The following is a 22,530-nucleotide window of genomic DNA, read 5'->3' as shown; positions in this document are numbered from 1 at the left end:
CTTGGACTGACCAACAGGCTTTAATACAAAAGATGGGAGCAGGGAAGAGAGTTAAATAAACAAGGGAGCATTTTTGAGGAAGACAAGTTAAGAGCCAGCAGCTGGGGCGGGAGGGACTCTCCGCAAGGGGATGATGCAGACTGAGTTCTTGGCATCTTTGATTTGCCACCAGCGTCCCAACCTGTGGGAAGAGAGAGGAACTAAGGGCTGAGGCTTTGAGGCCTTCCCGTCTTGTTGCCAACCCTCTTCCCTCTACTTTCCCAGTTCTGGTCCCGCCCCCATTTTCTGCCCCAGAGTAAAGCAGGACTATTTAAGGGGGCTCCCTAACACTAATGTTATGGTGTACCTGTGTTCCTTCCCAACACCTGCTACCAGGAAGTCTCCGGTACTGGAGAATTTGAGGCTGTTGATGAAGCCAACCTAAAGGGTGGGAAGAAGGGTGGGTAAATAGGAACCAGAATATCACTGTCTCTCCACCAGTCCAAGTGCCCCACCTCCATCCCTGACCACTCCTTACCAGAGGGATGTCCCAGAGTGGTTCTAGCCTCCGGAAACCCTCTGCACATTGCCAGAGTCGCACAAAGGAGCTGTGAGATCCTAGGGTTAGGAAGGAAGAAGACAGAGAAACTGGTGGGACAGGGTATCTATCCCTCTACTTTTCCTTGTGACTCAGGAGCCTGAGACACTTTAACACTTCTTTTTCAAGGCAGAGACTTCATGCTAACCCCCTGTGACCAAGAAGGTCTTGGGGAGAGCTGATCTCAGCATCAGCAAGTCCTGCCCAACACTGTACCAGGCACTAATTCTCTGAAGACTGGAGGTACAGAATAGTATCATCTGCCTGGTTGGGCGGGAGGGTGTTCCCTCAATTATTACCTCCATCAATGAAAGTCTGTCTGCCCCTCTCCCCATGCCCCCAACAATAATTCTACACTCTGGCTAAGTTTAATCACTCAACCAAACTTCATCTGTGCCAACCCCCTACCCTCAACACACACAGATACACACACAAAAGCCTCCCCTCTGTGGCAGCAAAACATCCAACTGTGATTTCAGGACTTTGAATTTAAAATTGGAAAATATTACAAAATGTAAAAGAAATAATTTTGATTACATAAAAAAGTTTTTGTACAAACAAAACCAATGTAATCAAAATGAGAAGGGAAGCAACAAATTGGGAAAAAATCTTTTTAACAAAAACTTCTGACAAAGGTCTAATTACTCAAATTTATAAGGAGCTAAATCAATTGTACAAAAAAGCAAGCCATTCCCCAATTGATAAATGCGCAAGGGATATAAATAGGCAATTTTCAGATAAAGAAATCAAAACTATCAATAAGCACATGAAAAAGTGCTCTAAATCTCTTATAATTAGAGAAATGCAAATCAAAACAACTCTGAGGTATGCCTAGCAGACTGGCTAACATGACAGCAAGGGAAAGTAATAAATGTTGGAGAGGATGTGGCAAAATTGAGACACTAATGCATTGCTGGTGGAGTTGTGAATTGATCCAACCATTCTGGAAGGCAATTTGGAACTATGCCCAAAAGGCTTTAAAAGACTGTCTGCCCTTTGATCCAGCCATAGCACTGCTGGGTTTATACCCCAAAGAGATAATAAAGAAAAAGGCTTATAAAAAAATATTTATAGCTGTGCTCTTTGTGATAGCAAAAAATTGGAAAATGAGGGGATGCCCTTCAATTAAGGAATGACTGAACAAATTGTGGTATGTGTTGGTGATGGAATACTATTCTACTCAAAGGAATAATGAAGTAGAGGAATAATGAAGTAGAGGAATTCCATGGGGACTGGAATGACCTCCAGGAACTAATGCAGAGTGAAAGGAGCATAACCAGGAGAACATTATACACAGAGACAGATACACTGTGGTAAATCGAATGTAATGGACTTCTCTATGAGTAGCAATGCAATAATCCAGGGCAATTCTGAGGGGTCTATGAGAAAGAACACTACCCACATCCAAAGAAAGAACTGTGGGAGTAGAAATACAGAAGAAAAACAACTGTTTGATCACATGGGTCGACGGGGATTTGATTAGGGATGTAAACTCTAAACAATCACCCTAATGCAAATATTAATAATATGGAAATAGGCCTTGATCAATGACACATGTAAAACCCAGTGGAACTGCTCATTGGCTATGGGAGGGGATGGGAGGAGGGGAGGGAAAGAACATGAATCATGTAACCATGGAAAAATATTCTAAATCAATTAATTAAATAAAAATTCCCAAATAAACAAATACAAGGTAAAGGTTTTTTTTTTTTCTCAAATAAAATAAATATAATATTTCATTGGCCTGCAGCATGGTCTGGAAGGCTGTGCACCCATTGAATGCTTTAAGGGCCCTTCCAAAGCTAAGGCTTTACCCTTCCAGGCTGAAAGTGAACTTTTCCCTCTGGTCTCCTAGCACTGTCATAGACTGATTTCAATTAGAGGAAGCCAGGTATGCACCTTATCTCCTTCCCAGACTGGCAGCTACTTGAGGACAGTATCTTATTTATCTCTGTAAATACTCGGAGTACAAGGGTCCTATACTGAGTATAGAGAACATCATGTAGTGGAGAGAATGTAGGACCTAAGAGTCAGGAAACTGGTTCCAATCTCAGCACTGCCCCAGGATGGTGATGCGATTAAATGAGTTCAAAACTGGTTGAGAAGATACTAATTACTCCAGAGACTAATCCATATTTCTCCAGGTCATTCTTTTTATTTCTCTGGGGCTTGCTCAGTCTCCTCCTGTGAAACAAAAGAGGGGGCTGGACTATCCATCTTTTCACTAGAAATTCTGGACCTTCTGACCTCTCAGGGTTTAATGGGCAGACCTGGATGGAGACCAGCTTGGTGTCATTCCTCCTGGGCCAAGGGCTGATTTCCAGGAACCTAGGTTTCCTCATTTGTAAAAAACAAAACAAAACAAAACAAAAAACCTAATGATACTTGGATCAGACTCAAATCTTAGCACTAGGAGGAAGACTTTTCAGAAGAGGAAACCAAGACACCAAGGAGGTGACTATCTTGCCTAAACATCCCACAGCTTTCTCATGCCAGAGCTAGTACACTGAGAACCTCAGTTTCCCAATTCCTGCCTTCCTCAAAGAGACAGAGAGGATCAAAGGAGATGGTGGCTAACCAGTTCCATGGTGTTGCTATTCATCTCTACAAGAAATGGCAGCTTTTCCCGTTGTGAGTCTAGGCTTAGACTTGTCAGAAGAAAAGGGGAAGTCACTGAGCTAAGACACAGAGAACCAGAGGATTTTCCAGAAGCAGAGCCCTCATCAGAGCTCCCCTAGAATGGCTTGAATCCATAAGGGCAAATCTTGGGGGCCACATTAGGAGGAGCAGGGCCTATTAGGAACGAGACAAGGGCCCCAGAAGGGCTCAAGCTGTAGAAAAAGAGTTTCATGACTAAAGCAGAGGAAAAGAGTCCTCCTGTCTTCTGCTGTGGTCACAGCATGCTTATGAGCAGTCCAAAGTGTCACATTCTAGGATAGGTGGAGAAAAACTAACAATAGTACAAAGGAAGTGACCGACTAACTGAGCACAGGGTGAATGAGTTGGACAGGGCTCATGTGCATCTGTTTTGGAATATGTGAAGGCCTGCCAGGAGGAAGAGGGATCAGGTTTGTTCTACCTGATCCCTATACTAGGAGCGCTGGGGAAAAGTTACAGAAAGGTTACATGAGAAAATCTCCGTGACCCTCAGAGCTGTCTACTGTTGTTTGGGCTGCCTCCAGATAGATTGAGTTTCTCCCATTTCTTGGGGGCAAGGAGTAGGCTTCTTATCTTCTTCAGGCAGAGGCTGGTAGCCACTTGTTTGTTACTGGGGAGCTTGTTAAGAATTCCTACTCAAAGGCCTCACCTTTCCAGTCAGATGATATAACCAGTATCCTCAGATTGAGCTGAGAACAAGAAAACTGCAGAGGCGTAGGGGGTGTCTCTTAAATTGTGTGAGGCTATTCATTCTTCTTGGGCTGTCCTGAGGAAAGTGCTTTGTAAAGCTCGAAGGGCTTGAGACAAGGGGCACTATTATATCTAGTATTAACTCCAGGAAAAAAGCATTTTTTCAAATCTCAACTAAAATGAAACAAAAACTGAGCAAGTTGGGGCCATCAGCCTAGCCCACAAGGCCACTTGCCCTAACCCTACTCCAAAGAGAGGAGAAATTCCCACAGGGTAGTCCAGGATTCAAACCAACCTGAGGCCACGAGGTCTGTGTTGAGCAGTGCTGTCACCGATGACACCCAGTATGGCTGCTCCAAGCCCTCTTCTCCACGCATCCCATGGGCTTTTTGTTGCACAGTGAGGGGCCGCTTCTTGGAGAGGCCCCACAGAGCCAACGAGCTTTAGGCATGGAAATTAAGGAATTGTTAGTGGGGAGAATGGAAGGGACAAAGAGGGCTGAAGTAAGGGTGAACAGTTGTGGGGGCTGTGGGGGAAATATGGCTGCTGGGGAAATCTTTACCCATCCTCTGATCCAGATATCATGTGTTCCTCATTGATAAGCTGGATGCAGTCAATGGAGCCTCTGAAAGAAGAAAGAGAGTTTGAGAGGAAAGTCATACCATCCCCTGCCCAGAAGGACCCAGAGCCCCTCCCTAGGTACTGCCTGACTTGGGGGGGTGGGGGGGGAAGGATGAGTACAATGCACATGACCTTGCTTGTTTCCACCCACTTACTGGTGGCCATAGAAGACCAACTGTGACTCCTCTGGAATCTTCCAGACACGAACAGTGCCATCACGGCCACCTGCTGTCACACAGCTCTCCCGGCTCAGTCCATCCAGGGCCGTCACAGCATCCTGGTGGCCAAAACTGGGGCAAAAAGAAAAGAATACATCAGCCCCAAAGCAGCATCTACAGTGTGGAGCACCCTGAGCAGCCCCCCGTCTAGTAAGAAGGCCCAAGTGTGAAGCTGGCTCGGCCACTTGCTGGCTCCATGCTCTTGGACAAGTCCCTTCTCTGTAAGCCTGTTTCCAACTCCAGATCTATGATCCTCGCTTCTCTCCTGTGGGCTAAGCCTTGCCTTGAATCAGAATCCACTATTGTCTTCAGGAAGCTTAAGAGTCCAGCAATCGAGCCAAGACACAAGCAGGAGAAAAGTGAAACGAGGCTGAGAGGGGTTCTAGGAGTGCATCTTTGTGCTCTTGGGAAATTCACAGCACCTCTAGGTGTTAGTATCTCCCTCTGTAAAATTAGGGGAATGATCTTTAAGGTCCTTTCTAGCACTAAATCTTAGAAACTTCCTCTCCATGGGCTTCAGATTTCTTCTCTACCAAATGAAGACCTTTAAAGCCCCCTCGCCTTTACACGTAATGACGATGTGATTGACCTGTGCCAAGAACCCAGGGGAGATAAGGCTAGAGGCGAGGGAGGATGTGGGGGGAGAATGACAAGGGCACTGAAAGGCAGGCTAAGGGTTTAGGATGTCCACCTCCCAGTGCAGACCCAGCACGGACAAGTTTCTCCCCATAGTAAGCACTGTTCCAGACTGCCAGATCTCCCACTCACAGGGTCTCTATGTAGGCATTCTCGGCCACGTTCCACACCTTCACAGAGCGGTCATGGGATGTGCTGTACAGCTGGTGGGTGCCCTTCCGAAATGCCAGGCCCTATATAAGGCACAGGGAGAGTCAAGTGTTAGGGCAGCCAGAGCCTAGGGGCCCAGACTGCAGAGAAAAGGTTAGACAAAGTAGGAAGGACTTTCCTAAGATTGTTTGTCATTAATAGGGGTACTGGCCCTATCCAAGACAGGAGGATAGCCTTAATCACCTTATAAATCCTATGTCCAGCTGGAAGGTTCTAGAATAAGCCCCCTGGAACCAAGTTTAGGGGAGATGGGGTCCTCCTAAAACCTTCTCCCCAATTCCCCACCCTCTTACCGACACTGCATCCCGGTGTCCTGTGAAGGTATAGAGGTGCTTGCAGGTATCTACTGCCCAGATCAGGATGAGTTTATTCTTGTCTCCTGTGGCCTAGGGGAACAAGAATTCAATTCTAGGAGTCCCTGGGGCCTAGGACCCCTGCCTGCTCTCCCCGTCTCTAAAGCTTCCAGCAGGTCTACCTATCCACTCCGTTCCCTTACCAGGTATTTGCCATCTGAGGAGATGGCCATGCAGAGGATGTGGTCAGTGTGCCCGGCTGGCTGGCCCTCAGTTCCCTTCTTCACCCTTTGAATCCGATGCAGCTTCTTCCCACTTGCTACACTCCCTGTAATAGTGAGGAAGGTATAAGAAGAGAGGATTGCTGAGGGGCTGATCCTGGCTGGTGGCTCTCTTCTGATAGCAGACAGAAGAGAAAGCCGAAGGGCATAAATGAGAAGGGACCCAAGAGTCTCACCTTCCAGATCTTCCCACCCACTTGAATGGCCCTGGTTGTAGAGGAAGGGGTTCTTCCCAGGTTCTGCCAACTGAGATGGGAGGAGAAGGGAGGAAGAAAGATGGCCTGGTCTCCGGTGCACAGGACAATCCCTACTTTGGGCCTCCCTGGTCACTCACATTTGATAATGGTGCAGTCTTTGGCTCCAGAGAAGATGGCCGAGTTGTCAGGGGTGATGACCAGGCATGTGATGGGCAGCTGGTGGCCCCGAAGCACCCGTATGTCTGCAGCCACTGGGGCCTGGATCTACCAAGGATAGGAGACCTTGTCAGCTGAGGCTAAGAGGAATCAATAAACTCCACAGGAGTTCCAAAGTTCCCAATAATCTTATGCCTCATTCTCCACTTCTAGCTGAAATGGAAACTATATCCAGGTCTGCAAAGGTAGCAAAGAAATAAAGACCGCTCCTCTGCTAAGTAGGTCAGATCGCTCAAAGTTTTATCAGACAGTAATGAGTAGAGGCTCTTGCGGCCCTTTTAGTGCTCAAGGTATCTGTTTGTATATCAATAAATTAGGAGGAGAAAGCTTCACAGGTGAGGGGACAGGATGTCTATTAGATCCAGAATATCAAAACTGGGACAGCTTTTGGTTGCAGAAGCAAGGAATAAGGCAGCCAATTTGGGAAAAAACAAGGCACTTAAGGGTCTCTGAAAGATCCTTTAGGTCGAGCTGGTTTCTAAAGGTTAGTAACACCTTCCCAGGCATAGAAAACTTGAACATCCTCTGATTGGTAAAGAAAGCCATTGTTGTCATTAAGTTCCCAGAGAGAAACAGAAGGTCATGTTCCACTATTGCAAAAACAATTTTTAAAATAGAAGTACTTTAGCTCAGCAGGCAGCAGGGCCCAACAGAGGATGGGACAGTGGCTAGAGGACATGACTCAGAACCAGGATACCTGGGTCTGAAGCATGGATACTTATTAGCTATGGAACCCTGAGTAAGTCACACAAGAGAATATCAACTCCTGCTTTGCAGATGAGAAAAGAGGCCCAGAGAATGAGGAGGGATATACTCCAAGTTGGGTTATAGTCATGGTGGAGTCAGGGCTAAAGATTACCTCACAATTTATCTCTTTAAGGGTACTTACAAAGCATTTCCCTCCACCATAGCACTAGGAGGTGGATAGTGCAAACATCACTCCCATTTAATGAATAAGGAAATTGAGGTTCAGAAGGGAGAAGTGCCCAAGATCATCCACTGAGTAGAATAAGAGTTAATGCTGGGCTCTTTCCCCAACCCACCCCTCACCGCCATCCCGACTCACCTCCTTTGCCACCAGCTTCTGAAGTCGACCCCTCTGCTCAAGCTAAAGGGAAGAAGAAGAAAGAAGATGATACTCTCTGGAGCCCCACAGGCAGGGGACAGACCCACCCACCAAGCTCATCCTCCACTTACCACATCCTCCTTTAGCCGCCCAGCCACTTGGTCATCGCCAAAGGCCTCTTCTTCAGCTTTTTCCTCCTCTGGTCAGGAAAGAACACAGACCAAGTAAGCCACAGCCAAGGCACTCAACATAGGCAGGAAATGAATCCATAAAAGTATATTCATTCTCAACCCAAAGTCTGCCTATGGAGAAGGGCAGGGCCTGGACACTTGCCACAGGTTCCCCCCATTCTCCCAGGGCCCATCTCTTCTTGTGGATATAAAGGCTGCCCCTGATCCTGTCCAAAGCCACTTCATAGCTTCAGTCTGTTTATATAGCTACAGGCCCCTGGGGTTTCTGCCCTTCAGGAGGCCTATTAAAATCTTCCCATCTCTACCTCACAAAGAAGTTAACTCAGGGATTTAGGCTGCCTCCCTGCCAGGCTAAATGCCAGCACTGGTATCAATCACCCACCAGGTGGTCCTGGCCCAGCCACCTACGGAAGTGTGGAGATGGCAGGGGGTGGAGACAGAGAAGGAGAGGAGAGTGGTGTTGTTTGGGGGAAGGCAGGTGGCTCCCAGAGCTTCATGCTGGCTTCCTCACCCCAGAAGCCTTACGGCAGCAATACCTAGGAAAATGCCAGCAGTTCTGAGTGACCTAGTGAAGCCCAGAGAAGGCAGAAGATGGCTTTCCCCCAAGGCAGGGAGAGGACCCAGATTCCCCAACACATGGCCTTACCTTGCTGTCTCAACTGCTCTAAGTAAAGCTTGGCTAGCCGGAGCTTCTTCTCCTGGGCAGTCTCTTCCAGCTCCTCATCTTCCTCTTCCTTCTTTCTTGTGTCCTCAGGGCTGGGGACACAAGACAGAATGGGTTGTTTGCCTCTCACTCCAGGAAGTCACTGCTACAGCTCATAGGCAGCTGTAGGCAGACGGGCTGGGCACCAAGGACAGATTCTAAAAGCATTTACAAAGAGTCTCTTCTAGGCACTGTACAAGGAGCTCAGGCCCTCTTCTACTGGAGGTAAACAGCATGTGCATGGCAAAATTATATGAAATGCACAGAAAATAACATTAAGTATTCTGGGTGCTAAAGGCTGGGACAGCTCTAACAACAGAGATGGTCTTCTGCAAGAGGTGGCACCTGAGCACCTGTGAAAGAAACTGGGGAGAGTAGTCCAGGCATGGGAACAGACTGTACCAAGGCATTATTGGGGCAGATGAAATGTCCCATTTGGGGAACAAGCAGGAGGCAGGTTTGACTGGAGCAGAGAGTGGGGAGAGACTTGAAGGACAGGCTGGGGCCAGACTGAAAGGCTGCAAAGGTCCAGCTGAGGAGCTTTATCTTAGAGGCACTTGGAAACACTGAAACTTCTCCAGCAGGCAAGTAATGTGGTGGGAGCTATGCTTCAAGATACAGACTTGGCAACTGTGGGGAGAATGACTTGGAGGCAAATGAGATGCTGAGAGACCAATTCAGAGGCTACTACACAGCTCCTTCAACCAACCCTCATGTGTATGGTCTCAGGGCTTGTCATCATATTTGTTGTCCTCCTCTGGCCATTCCCCAATTTACCCATGTCCTCCTAAAACCATACTGCAGAGAGATGAAGATCCCCCTGCAAATGAGGCTGAGGAAGGCAGAGCGTAAAGGGACCACTGCCTCCCCATGCCTGAAGCTTGTGATTACTTCCATATCATAATGCTGACTATATCTTGCAATCCACTGAAACCCCAAAGATCTTTGGTTGGTTGTTTTGGAACAACTGCTGTTTACCCATACTTCCTTCATACTATACATCTGTAAGACTTACATTTATCCCTATTGAATTTCATATTTTTAGGTTTGTCCTAATGCTCTAACCTGTCAAGATCCTTTTGGATCTAGATTTTGTCATCCAGTATTGTTAGTTAACCCTCCAAGCTTTGTACCAATTGCGAATGTGATGAGTATGCCTTTTCAAGACACTGAAGGGAAAAAAGGTTGAGCAGGACTAGGCCATGGATCCCTGGGGTATTACACTGGAGACTGCCTGCCACAATGGCAGTGAGCAGATAAGGGCTCCTCTGACTGCACTTAGGCACGTCACTGACAAGATGATGGACTAGAGCAGTGATGGCGAACGAGTACCCAAACTGCAACCCTCATGAGGCATGTGAGCCAGCCCTCTCCTCCACCTTATCCCAGACAGGCGAGGGAGGAATCACTCCCATTTGTCTACTGGGCAAAGGGGGGGAAGGGGGTAGCCCAACCCTGTGTCCCTCTAGCTTTCTAGTAACAAATTCTGGCAAACTCTGTTCTGGGGCAGGGGCAATGGTGCATGTGCCCACTTGTGCCATAGATTCACCACCAGAGGACTAGAGATTTACTCCAAACTACAATAACTCTCAAAAACTCCCCAAAAGAACAATTATGTGTCAGGGATAGGAGTGGAATTAGATTGAATCTACAAAAAAAAGAAGGCAAAAACCCCAACAAGGTATGTGACAGAGGCGGGCACTAGAGAAAAAGTGCCAGGCTGAAGAGTATGTGAAATTGATCACCTCAACAGGGGAGAGACCCCAGGAATGGAATCCATAGGAGAGGACGCTGGCTGGGAGAGCAGTGAGGGTCTCTCGGTCTTGAGAAGCCGAAGAGAGAAGTTGGGAAACAGACTTTCTCCTGAGGGTTACCCATTTTTCATGCTGGTGACTGGAAATCTTTCCCAACACTTCCCAATTGAAGGGACTTCTGAAGAGAAACCTGGGCAGACTTTACCTCAGTTCCTGTTGCCCAGGGGTGAGTCAACCTGACTTTCTCTCAGGGGGCTCAGGCTGCCAAGACCTGAGTTCCTCCCAAACTCGAGGAAGGAGGGGAAAGGGGAAAGGTAGCAGCCTTATGAATTAACTCTGGAATTGGAACTTTTCATTTTTAAGATGTTCACTCAGTACTTTCCCCTAAGCAGCCACCACAAAACCATGAAATACATAAACTGACCCCACCCCCCCCACCTTGGGCTTGAGAGGCACAGAGACCATGCTCTTGCTGCAGAGATTCTAACAGTGTATCTTACCTATCCAGCTCCCAGCCCAATCACAATAAGCTACAGAAATTCACTGCCTCTGGTCACATCAGGTTTCTTCTGCCTGGGGAAGTCCCTAGAGTATAGAACTCCAACGCTGAATCTGCCCCCCAACCATAACTGGGGCAGAGGGTCAGCTTTAAGTGGTTTTACAGGGTCTAAAGGAAAGGGGACTAGGATCAGTGTTATATTCTCCACTGCCCTTGCCCCCTTTTCAAACTACTTAGGACAGGGAGTGAAACTTGTAAAGAATAAATTCCCCAACATGAGAGTAGCTGAAGCAGCTTTGAAGTCTAGCATTCAGGTGCAACACATCATCAAAAGGGAGGAAATGTGGGGCAGCTAGGCACTGATAAAGAGTCAGGCCTAGAGATAGATGGTCCTGGATTCAATTCTGGCCTCAGACATTTCCTAGCTGTGCAACCCTGGGAAGGTAACTTAAATCTCATTGCCTAGCCCTTACCATTCTTCTGCCTTGGAACCAATACACAGTATTGATTCTAAGGCAGAAGGTAAGGGTTTAAAAAAAAAGAAAGAAAAGGGGAGGGAAAGTCCAAAAGTGAGGGGGATAGGACAAAGAAAAATTCCATAAGCAGATAAATCAACAGAGAGACTTCTAAAATTAGAAGTATGAGTACTAACTTCTTTAAATAAATATTACCAGACAGAGAACACTGCTAATGACAATAATTTCATCCTTCAAGAAAATGAAAGAACCAATTAAGAGAAATTTTATGCAATTGATTTTTATTAACAAGGAAGGACTGGTTGCTGATGTGAAAATGACTGGGATCTTAGGAGGAACTCACCTTCCTAGAATTTGAGACAGAGGAGAGGAAAGCTGGCTATGGTTAGTCAAGAAACATTTCTAAGCCCTTGCTATATACCAGGTATTATGCTAAATGCTAGAACCCTAAATTTGTGATAGCAGATTTCAAAAGGTTCAATGAATTAAAATTCTACAGGGAATGTCAGCCCAGGAGAAATGGGAAACTTTCAGGAAAGGAATTCTGAAGACAAGAGAAAAACAATTCTAATGAGGGGGAAAATAGGACTTGTCTTAAGAGATCAATATGGATGTACAGGGAACTCGCCAAACTACTAAGGATTTTAAAAAGTTGTACAGAGAACTAATGTAATGTGAAATAAATAGAACCTCTAATGTAACATGAACAATTACAAAAGAACAGCAACCAGGGGTTGACAAACTGCAACCAGTCAGCTGCCTATGAGTGAAGAATGGCTTCTACAGTTTAAAATCCAATAAAACCTTGTTTCAAAATGTAAAAGCCATTCTTACCTCCCAGGCTAGACAAAAACAGGTGACCCATCTGACTCCTGAAATAAACATTCCAAACTGGACCCTGCCAGTCTATAATGACCAAGTTTGGTCCCAAAGAAGAGCTATGAGAAGGTACTTCTCCCCATTTCTTTGCAGAAATAGGGAACCAATAGATTTGAAATGTTGTATAAAACACCTGACTTTTTCAATGTTTGGCTGAATTTCCCTCCCCCCACTTTTTAATCCTTACCTTCCATTTTAGAATCAATACTGTGTATTGGTTCCAAGGCAGAAGAGTGGTAAGGGCTAGGCAATGGGGGTTAAGTGACTTGCCCAGGGTCACATAGCTAGGAAGATTCTGAAGTCAGATTTGAACCCAAACGGAATTCCCATCTCTAGGCCTGGCTCTCAATACACCGATCCACCCAGCTGCCCCCGTCTCCCCTCTATTTTATTTGTTATTACAACAGATGCCTCTCTGGAAAGATGAGAAATAGTGAGAAATAGAGGTGATACAAAAAATAAGACATCAATAAAAACTTCCTTTAAAAAAAAGCCATGTACAGGGAAGGAATAAAAGAGTGTGACAGCATGGTCCGATCACAATAGTGCCACAAGTACTTGGGCTCTAAATGGGCTGAGACTGGCAAGGAGGCTAAGGACAATAAATTTTTTAAACCTCCATGGGGGGGGGGGGGGGGGGGGGGACAATGGAGAAGGCAGACCAAAAGAGATAGATGGTTCTCCTGATTGGGGCACATGAGATAGTAACTGACAACACCTCTTATTTTCCCTTCCATTTTTTCTAATAAGGAGAACTTTCCCACTAATAGAGCAAAAACAGTTAACAGGAAGGTGACACCCAAGACAAATAATGGCAGAATAAAAGAGAATCTAGCTGCTCTTGATAAATTCAAGCCACCTGATCTAGATAAATTCCACTCTTGGATACTGACAGAAATGGGTAAGATGTGATTTCTGAGCCAACTGTCAATGATAATCTGAAAGATAATGGAGAATGGGAAAAATACTAAAGGTCCAAAGAAGGGTAAATGTCCTAAATTTTCAAAAGAGTAAATGTCCCATATTTTCAAAAGAGAAGAAAATAGTTTTCAAACAATAAGACTCAGATTTGGATTTAGACTAAGACTTGGATTCCTAGGAAATTCCAGAATGGAACATGGAAAAAATATTTCATGAACACCTAGGAAAAAAGTGGGATTTACCAAGAACTGGCATGTCATTCCAGGCTAACCTTATTTCCTTTTTATCATGGGGTTATTAAGCTAGTAAGATTGAGAAGTGCTATAGTACAGACCCAAACTCAAAGGGTGATTGTTAACAGTTTAGTCATATTGGCAGGTCTCCAGGGATCTATGGTTGGCTCTATATCCTGATGTAGAGAAAATGGGAAGAGGAGCCTCCTGGTAAATGGCCTCTATTTTTTCAGTAAAGTAAGAGGTGAGGTCCTCTGCTGAGAGTATGGGAGACTGAAGAAAGGTATAAGCCCTGAGAATAGCAGATCTCTTTCAAACTGCTGTCTATCCATGCCTCCCCTCCCCTATATTTTTGTAAGTTGATTACAAAAAAACTCCCTTAAGACATGACATTGTAGAATCAAGCTTTGCAAAAGTGCTCCCATCTCTGTAAGCTGCCCTTCATTATCATGTACAAATCTGGTTTTCTCTCCCTTCTCAGGAAAAACAAGCTGTTCCATAACTCTGTGATCAGAAATGTTAGCAACAGAGATCTTGCTCCTGCCTATTCTAGTCACTTGCTCTTTTCCTGCTGTTGTCTAATTTTGTAATTCTGACCCCACTTGGAGGTCCCCTCAGAAAACTGGGGCTCCTTACAGCTGTTTTAATCCATTTGAACAATCTGCCCCGTTAACTGGAGAGGGCCTTTATTCCAGACAGCAGGCACATTTCATGCTGGTCCTGGCTCCTGGCACACACAGTAGGCACTTAATAAATGTTTGTTAATTAACTGAATGACTGCAAACTCAAAGTGAGTCAGCAAAGTCATGTGGCAGCCAAAAATGCTAATACTGCTTCATTAATAGGGATATAACTTCTGGGAACAAGAAGGTGAAATCCTTCTATACGGTGCCCCTGCTCAGATCACACTCTGGAGCATTACAAGGGAGCTAGGTGGTGCAGTGGACAGAGCTCTGGACTTGAAATTAGGAACGTGAGTTCAGATTTGACCTTGGACACTACCTGTGTGATTCTGGGCAATGTGTACCTTGATTTTCCCCAAATGAAAAGTGGAGATAATAACAGTACCTCCCTCTCAGAGGTGCAAGGATTGAATGAGATGATACTTGGTATATAGGAGGCACTTAAGTGCTAATTTCCTATTTTCTTCCCTATATTCAATTCTAGACACCATGTTAAAGTCTGAGAAGCTGAAGAGTATCCAGAAGAGGGAGGCCAGAGCAGTGAAGGAGACTAAGTCTATTTCTGATAGAAGGAATAGGTGAAAGAACTGAAAGTATTTACTCTAAAAAGGAGTCAGAAGAGATATGAGGTATTACCTTCAACTATATGAAAGATTGTCAATCAGAAAAGGGATAAGACTTGTTCTATTTGGTTCTTGAGTTCAGAACCACAAATAATGGTTGTAAGTTGTAAAGAGCTAAATTTAAGGAAAAATTTCCTAATAATATGAGCTGTTCAAAAGTGAAATGGGCTGTCTCACGAAGAGGTGGGTTTCCCTTCACTGGAGATCTTCAAGAAAGACTAGATGATCAGCCATTTGGTATATTATGATATATAATACTGCAACATATTAATATTATATTGTCACGTTACTATAATATTACATATTATAACATATAGTATAAAGCTTCCTTTTAGAGCATGCATTGGAAGAGATTGATGCTGGGATCTCTTCTAAGATTTTATGGTTCCATGACCCCTTCAGTCAATTGGGATCCCAAACTCCTAATCTTTCTTAATTCTTCACACTTGCCCACTCCCATATTAAATCACTTGGCAGTCTTATTGATTCTACCTCCACAATGTCCTTTACATCTGCCCACTCTCTTCAAATGACATGGGTCCCACCCTGGTATAAGTCTTCATTTTGTCTTGCCAGGTCCATTACAAAAGCCTCTCCCAAAATGGACTATAGGATCACAGATTCAGAACTGGAAGGAAAAACAAAGGAAATTTAATCCAACTCCCTCATTTTACAAATGAGGAAACTAAAGAGTAGAGAAATTAACTCTATAGCCCAGAATCACAGAGCCAGCAAGTTATTTCTGAGGTGGAATTCAATTCAGGTTTTCCTGCTTGCAAATTCAGAGTTGCAAGTTCATCCATTATGCCATATTGCCTCTAGGTCTCCCTTCTTCCAAGTTCTCTCAAAGTCATTCTCTACAAAACTACCAAATGAATATTTCTAAAATCCAAGCATGTTTAAAACTCTGACCATGTCCTTCCCCTCCTTAAGATCCTTGTGTGGTTCCCTATTGTCTTTATACTAAAAGATAAACTTCTTTGTTCAGTTATTTAGTCTTCCACGATCTGACTCCACCCTATTTTGTCAGACATCATTTTCCATCTCAGGTACCCCACATTCCCATCTGTTTCATGTAGATGGTATCTGTTCCTTCCCACTGTGTCTTCAAAGAGAATTTCCTCCATGCCTGAAATGCTCTCCCACCCTTCTCTCTGCCTTTTGGGATCCCTAACTCTTTAAAGGCTTAGATCAGAGGTCACATCCTCTACAAAAATTCTCCTTTACTTGTTAAGATTCCTCCTCCAATTTCTTGTCCCTGGATATCACTTGGTATATACTTTTGTATTTTATGAGTAAGATGAGCTGGTCTCTTGCAAGAGACATCCACTGGGTTGCTTGTATGCTCTAATTGTTATCCTCACACCAAGAGAAATCAAGAAAAGCCTGCAACATGATGGGACGCCATATACAAAAGTCAGACAAGATTGGCAGGCAGGAATGGGCCATCTTTCTCTCTAACGTTACCTTCCATCTAGTCTATATATAGCTTGTAAATGCCTAACTACAAACACATCTCCCTCATTAAAATGTAAGCTTCTTAAAGGCAGGGATAGCTGGTACTTTATCTCCAGCACTCAGTACAGTAACTGGCACATAGTAGGTATTTAATAAATGCTCAATGAACGAATATATACAAAACTATAAACTGCCTAGATTAACAGAAGAATTCTTAAATAATCCCATATCAGAAAATGAAATCCAACAGGCCATCAAAGAACTCCCTAAGAAAAAATCCTCAGGGCCTGATGGATTCACAAGTGAATTCTATCAAACATTCAGAGAATAGTTAATCTCAATATTATACAAACTATTTGACATAATAAGCAAAGAGGAAGTTCTACCAAACTCCTTTTATGACACAAACATGGTACTGATTCCAAAACCAGGCAGGTCAAAAACAGAGAAAGAAAATTATAGACCAATCTCCCTAGTGAATATAGATGCAAAAATCTTAAATAGGATACTAGCAAAAAGACTCCAGCAAGTGATCAGAAGGGTTATCCACCATGATCAAGTAGGATTTATACCAGGGATGCAGGGCTGGTTCAATATTAGGAAAACCATCCACATAATTGACCATATCAACAAGCAAACCAACAAAAATCACATGGTTATTTCAATAGATGCAGAAAAAGCCTTTGATAAAATACAACACTCATTCCTATTAAAAACACTAGAAAGCATAGGAATAGAAGGGTCATTCCTAAAAATAATAAACAGTATATATATATATATATATATATATATATATATATATATATATATATATATATAAAAAACCATCAGCTAATATCATCTGCAATGGGGATAAACTAGATGCAGTCCCAATAAGATCAGGAGTGAAACAAGGATGCCCATTATCACTTCTATTATTTGACATTGTACTAGAAACACTAGCAGTAGCAATTAGAGAAGAAAAAGAAATTGAAGGCATTAAAATAGGCAAGGAGGAGACCAAGTTATTGCTATTTGCGGATGACATTATGGTCTACTTAAAGAATCCTAGAGCTTCAATCAAAAAGCTAATCGAAATAATCAACAACTTTAGCAAAGTTGCAGGATATAAAATAAACCTGCATAAGTCATCAGCATTTCTATATATCTCCAACACAGCTCAGCAGCAAGAACTAGAAAGAGAAATTCCATTCAAAATCACCTTAGACAAAATAAAATACTTAGGGATCTATCTCCCAAGACAAACACAGGAACTATATGAACACAACTACAAAACACTCTCCACACAACTAAAACTAGACTTGAGCAATTGGAAAAACATTAACTGCTCATGGGTAGGACGAACCAATATGATAAAAATGAACATCCTACCCAAAGTTATTTATCTATTTAGTGCCATACCCATTGAACTTCCAAAAAAATTCTTTACTGATTTAGAAAAAACCATAACAAAGTTCATTTGGAAGAACAAAGGATCGAGGATATCTAGGGAAATAATGAAAAAACAATACAAAGGAAGGGGGCCTTGCAGTCCCAGATCTCAAAGTATATTACAAAGCAGCAATCATCAAAACAATTTGGTACTGGCTAAGAGATAAAAAGGAGGATCAGTGGAATAGACTTGGGGCAAGTGATCTCAGCAAGACAGTATATGATAAACTCAAAGATCCCAGCTTTTGGGACAAAAATCCACTAATCGATAAAAACTGCTGGGAAAATTGGAAGACAGTGTGGGAGAGATTAGGTTTGGATCAACACCTCACACCCTACACCAAGATAAATTCAAAATGGGTGAATGACTTGAACATAAAGAAGGAAACTATAAGTAAATTAGGTGAACACAGAATAGTATTCATGTCAGACCTTTGGGAAGGGAAAGACTTTAAAACCAAGCAAGACTTAGAAAGAGTCACAAAATGTAAAATAAATAATTTTGACTACATCAAATTAAAAAGCTTTTGTACAAACAAAACCAATGTAACTAAAATCAGAAGGGAAGCAACAAATTGGGAAACAATCTTCATAAAAACCTCTGACAAAGGTTTAATTACTCAAATTTACAAAGAGCTAAATCAATTGTACAAAAAATCAAGCCATTCTCCAATTGATAAATGGGCAAGGGACATATCAGTTTTCAGATAAAGAAATCAAAACTATTAATAAGCACATGAAAAAGTGTTCTAAATCTCTTATAATCAGAGAGATGCAAATCAAAACAACTCTGAGATATCACCTCACACCTAGCAGATTGGCTAACATGACAGCAGAGGAAAGTAGTGAATGCTGGAGGGGATGTGGTAAAGTAAGGACATTAATTCATTGTTGGTGGGGTTGTGAATTGATCTAACCATTCTGGAGGGCAATTTGGAACTATGCCCAAAAGACTGTCTGCCCTTTGATCCATCCATAGCACTGCTGGGTTTGTACCCCAAAGAGATAATAAGGAAAAAGACTTGTACAAGAATATTCATAGCTGCACTCTTTGTGGTGGCAAAAAATTGGAAAATGAGGGGATGCCCTTCAATTGGAGAATGGCTGAACAAATTGTGGTATATGTTGGTGATGGAATACTATTGTGCTAAAAGGAATAATAAAGTGGAGGAATTCCATGGAGACTGGAACAACCTCCAGGAAGTGATGCAAAGTGAAAGGAGCAGAACCAGGAAAACATTGTACACAGAGACTGATACACTGTGGTACAATCGAACGTAATGGAATTCTCCATTAGTGTCAATGCAATGTCCCTAAACAATCTGCAGGGATCTAGGAGAAAAACACTATCCACAAGCAGAGGACAAACTGTGGGAGTAAAAACACTGAGGAAAAGCAACTGCTTGACTACAGGGGTTGAGGGAATATGACTGAGGAGAGACTCTAAATGAACATTCTAATGCAAATACCAACAACATGGAAATGGGTTCGAATCAAGAACACATGTGATACCCAGTGGAATCACATGTTGGCTATGGGAGAGGTGGGGGGGGAGGAAAAGAAAATTATTTTTGTCTCCAATGAATGTTTGGAAATGATCAAATAAAAAATTGTTTAAAATAAATAAATAAATGCTCAACTGACTGCAATGCACAGTTGCAGGAAATGTCTCTATCATAAGAGGGCAGAGATCCCTTTGGGTATTTAGGAATATGTCTTTTGTTTACTTTATATATAAATTGTATCCCCCTTCTCTCCCCAGCAAAATGTAAGAGGGGAGAAATGGTTTCATTTTTGTCCCTATATCCCAATTACCTAACACAGAATAGAAACTTAACAGATACTTGTTAGATTGATCTTGGGAAAGTCAGTTCCATTTTTGAGGGACATATTTTCCCCTTTGTACTAATGAAGGATTGAAGTCGGTTCATTCTTTTATCAAAAAATGCCAGTCAATAAATATTTACTAAGTGTTTATTATGTGCCAAGGACTATGCTAAGTCCTTGGCTAGGAAACAGAGAAGGGCAAAAACACAGTTCCTGCCCTCCAAAAGGTCATGTTCTAATGACAAAAACAAAAATACAATATGCAAAAAACTGTATATACAAGATACATACAGTGTAAATGGAAAATAATTTCAGAGAGAAGATACTAAACTACAGAAGGGACAGGGAAAGACCTCCTAAAAAAATGAAGGTGAGGACAGAGGAAATTCCAGGCTTGGGAGACAGCCATGGAAAAGGCATGGATGATGGGCATCTAAGTGGCTTGGTGGATAAAGCGCCAGGCCTGGAAATGAGAGGAACTGGATTCAAATCTGACTTCAGAACCTTTCTAGTTGGATGACTTTGAGTAAGTCATTTAACCCTAACTGCCTAGCCCTTAACACTCTTTTGTCTTATAACAGATACTTAATACTTGATTCTAAGACAAAAGATAAGGGACTAAAAAAAAAAGGGCAAAGATGGAGTCAGGAGATGGAGGTCGTGTTTGAGGAACAGCAAAAAAGGTTGATGCTGCTGGATTATACATAGAGGTTTGTAAAGTTAAAGTGGGAGTCAGATCACAAGGGCTTTGAAAGCCAAACTGAATATTTTATATTTACTTTATACTTAATCTCAGAGATCATAAGGAGCCCCTGGAGTTTCTTGATTGGAGAGGGGCTAAAACAGGATTCTATAGTCAGATCTGCAGCACTTTACAAAGTTCAGCTATGTAAAAGATAGAATGACATTGGGAGAGACTTGAAACAGTGACCAACCAGAAAGCTTTTGCAAATAATTCAGGTATTAGGCAATAAGAGCCTGCACTAGAAGAGTAGCTATATAAGTAGAAAGAAGGGCTATACATACAAGAGATGTTATGATGGTAGAATGAGAAGACTGTCAAGAGATTGGATATGTGGGATGAGAATGAGAGTCAAAGAAGCCACCAATGTTGCAAGCCTAAGTAGCTAGGAGATGGAAAATGGTCATACTCTTGAAACAACTTTTTTTTTTTTTGGGGGGGGGGTGCAGCTAGGTGGCTCAGTGGATGGAGAACCAATCCTGGAGATGGGCTAGGTTCAAATTTGGCCTCTGATATTTCCTAGCTGTATGAACCTGGGCAACTTTTTACCTTGCCTTTACTGCTCTTCTGCCTTGGAACCAATACATAGTACTGATTCCAAGCAGGAAGGAAAGGTTTTTTTTTTCTTTTTAAACTAATAGGAAAGTTTAAAAGCGGGTTTGGAGGAAAGATAATAAGTTTTGGAGGGACATGCTGAATTTGAAATGTCTATGACACATCCATTTGGAGATGTCCAAAAAACTGGAGGTCAGGAGATAGTCAGAGGTGGATAAAAAAATCTGAGAATCATCTACACAGAGATGATAACTGAATTCATAGATGCTAAAGAGATTACCAAGTATGATAGACAATGTATTGTGAGAAGTGAAAAGTTCTCAGAAGAGATCCTTGGGGGAAATCACTCATGGGGTGGAAGACAATTCAGTAAAGAAGGATTGGAATGAGCAGTGAGAAAAGTAGGATGAGAACTGAGAGAGAGGAGCAGCTAGGTAGCACAGTAGATAAGAGTACTGAAACTGAGAGTTGGAAGGATCTGGGTCCAAATCTGTCCTCAAGACACTTCCTAGCTGTGTGACCATGGGTAAGTCATTTAACCCCAATTGCCTAGATCTTTATGCTCTTCTAAGACAGAAGGTAAGAGTTTCAGAAGGTCATCAGTAGTGACAAAAGTTACAGAGAGCTCAAGAAAGAGAAAATCCAGAAAAGGCTGTTAAGATTTATCAATTAAGACATCAATGACTCATTCACAAACTAGTGTTCAAGTTAACAAGCATTTATTAAGTACCTAATGTGTCAGCTGGGATGGGTCAGAGAATGTAGAGGCCAGCTGATGCTAGAGATACAAAGATAAAAATTAATAGTTCGTGACCTTAAGAGCCTAAATGAGTCTAGGGGGTAAACAACATGTACAAATAAAAATTATATATATACATACAAACATACACACAATACACACACACTGCAGGTAAACAACAGGTACAAAGAAAATTACACACAGAGTAATTCTGAAAACCTTGAGGCCAGAGAGCACCAGCCCAAGCATCAGGATCTAGCCTCAGAAATTAGCTGTGTGATCCTGAGGCAACCACTGAACCTCTGCCTGCCTGACCCTTTCCTCATATGTAAAAGCACATAACTTCCAAGTTTGCATAAGGCTCCAATGAGCCAGCACTTGTAGAGCGCTTTGCAATCCCTAAAACGCTACATAGAAATAAGTGCTATTATGACTTCTGGAGCTGGAGGGAAAGGGGTGTGTGTGGAGTCCAGGCGAGAGTGGAAGGAAGCTAGGGAAGCCAGCAGAGGGAAAGAAGGAGCGCCTCCCAAGCATGGGGGCCACAGAGACCCTGGGACTGAAGGTCGTCTCTCCGGAGCCCGCCCCCTGGGCCCCGGACCACACACCTCTCTGGCTCCGAGTCGCTGGAAATTTCCTCGCTCAGCTTTGGTCTCTTCTTGGTGCCCACTTTGGTCCGGGTTGGCTCCCCGTCTACGTCGGTCTACAAGAAGAAGGGGTCAGAGGCCCTGCCCGCCTCTGGGACCCCCGACGCTGGACGGAGCGGCGAGGCGAGCCCCAGCAAGACAGAGAGGAGACCCAGGGTCGGGACCCAGGAGAAAGGAGGAGAGGGAAAAGCCCAGGCTGGACCCATCGGCTGAGGAGAGGAAAAGTGCTTGGCCTTACCTTCCGCCGCCGCTTCCCTGCACCCGAGCCTGTCAGCTTCCCCCGCTTTCCTGAGGATACAGTAGCAGACATGTTACCTCCACACTTCAGCCAGAACAGCACCGAGCTCACGTGGTGGCGGACAGGGAAGGCCTAGACCACGCCCCCTACGCGCTGATAGGGTCCTTCCGCCAGGCCGAGCCTTTCTTCTCCCCTCATAGGGTGCGACTACAAGTATGGGCACGCCCTCCGAACTCTCATAGGTCAATAGGGGTGGCCACACCCCCCAAGG

The 22,530-nt window shown here is 43.5% G+C and overlaps 1 protein-coding gene across 1 annotated transcript; it reads right to left on the bottom strand.

The window, feature by feature from the left end:
- Position 1: 1 nt before the first annotated feature.
- Positions 2–22,490, bottom strand: RRP9 (ribosomal RNA processing 9, U3 small nucleolar RNA binding protein). The gene is made up of 15 exons (XM_007500521.3): positions 22,260–22,490; positions 21,983–22,077; positions 8,501–8,610; positions 7,795–7,862; positions 7,664–7,705; positions 6,519–6,645; positions 6,107–6,231; positions 5,904–5,996; positions 5,533–5,633; positions 4,702–4,836; positions 4,488–4,550; positions 4,221–4,366; positions 518–597; positions 347–420; positions 2–181 (listed from the first exon to the last, which is right to left on the bottom strand). The coding sequence occupies exons 1-15, from the start codon at positions 22,329–22,331 to the stop codon at positions 88–90; spliced, it is 1,425 nt and encodes a 474-aa protein (XP_007500583.1). The 5' UTR covers positions 22,332–22,490; the 3' UTR covers positions 2–87.
- Positions 22,491–22,530: the final 40 nt, after the last annotated feature.

Source organism: Monodelphis domestica, chromosome 7, assembly GCF_027887165.1.
Source record: "Monodelphis domestica isolate mMonDom1 chromosome 7, mMonDom1.pri, whole genome shotgun sequence".
Lineage (NCBI taxonomy): Eukaryota > Metazoa > Chordata > Mammalia > Didelphimorphia > Didelphidae > Monodelphis > Monodelphis domestica.
Note: the sequence above shows the minus strand (reverse complement) of the source record. Positions and strands in the feature narration are given on the sequence as shown.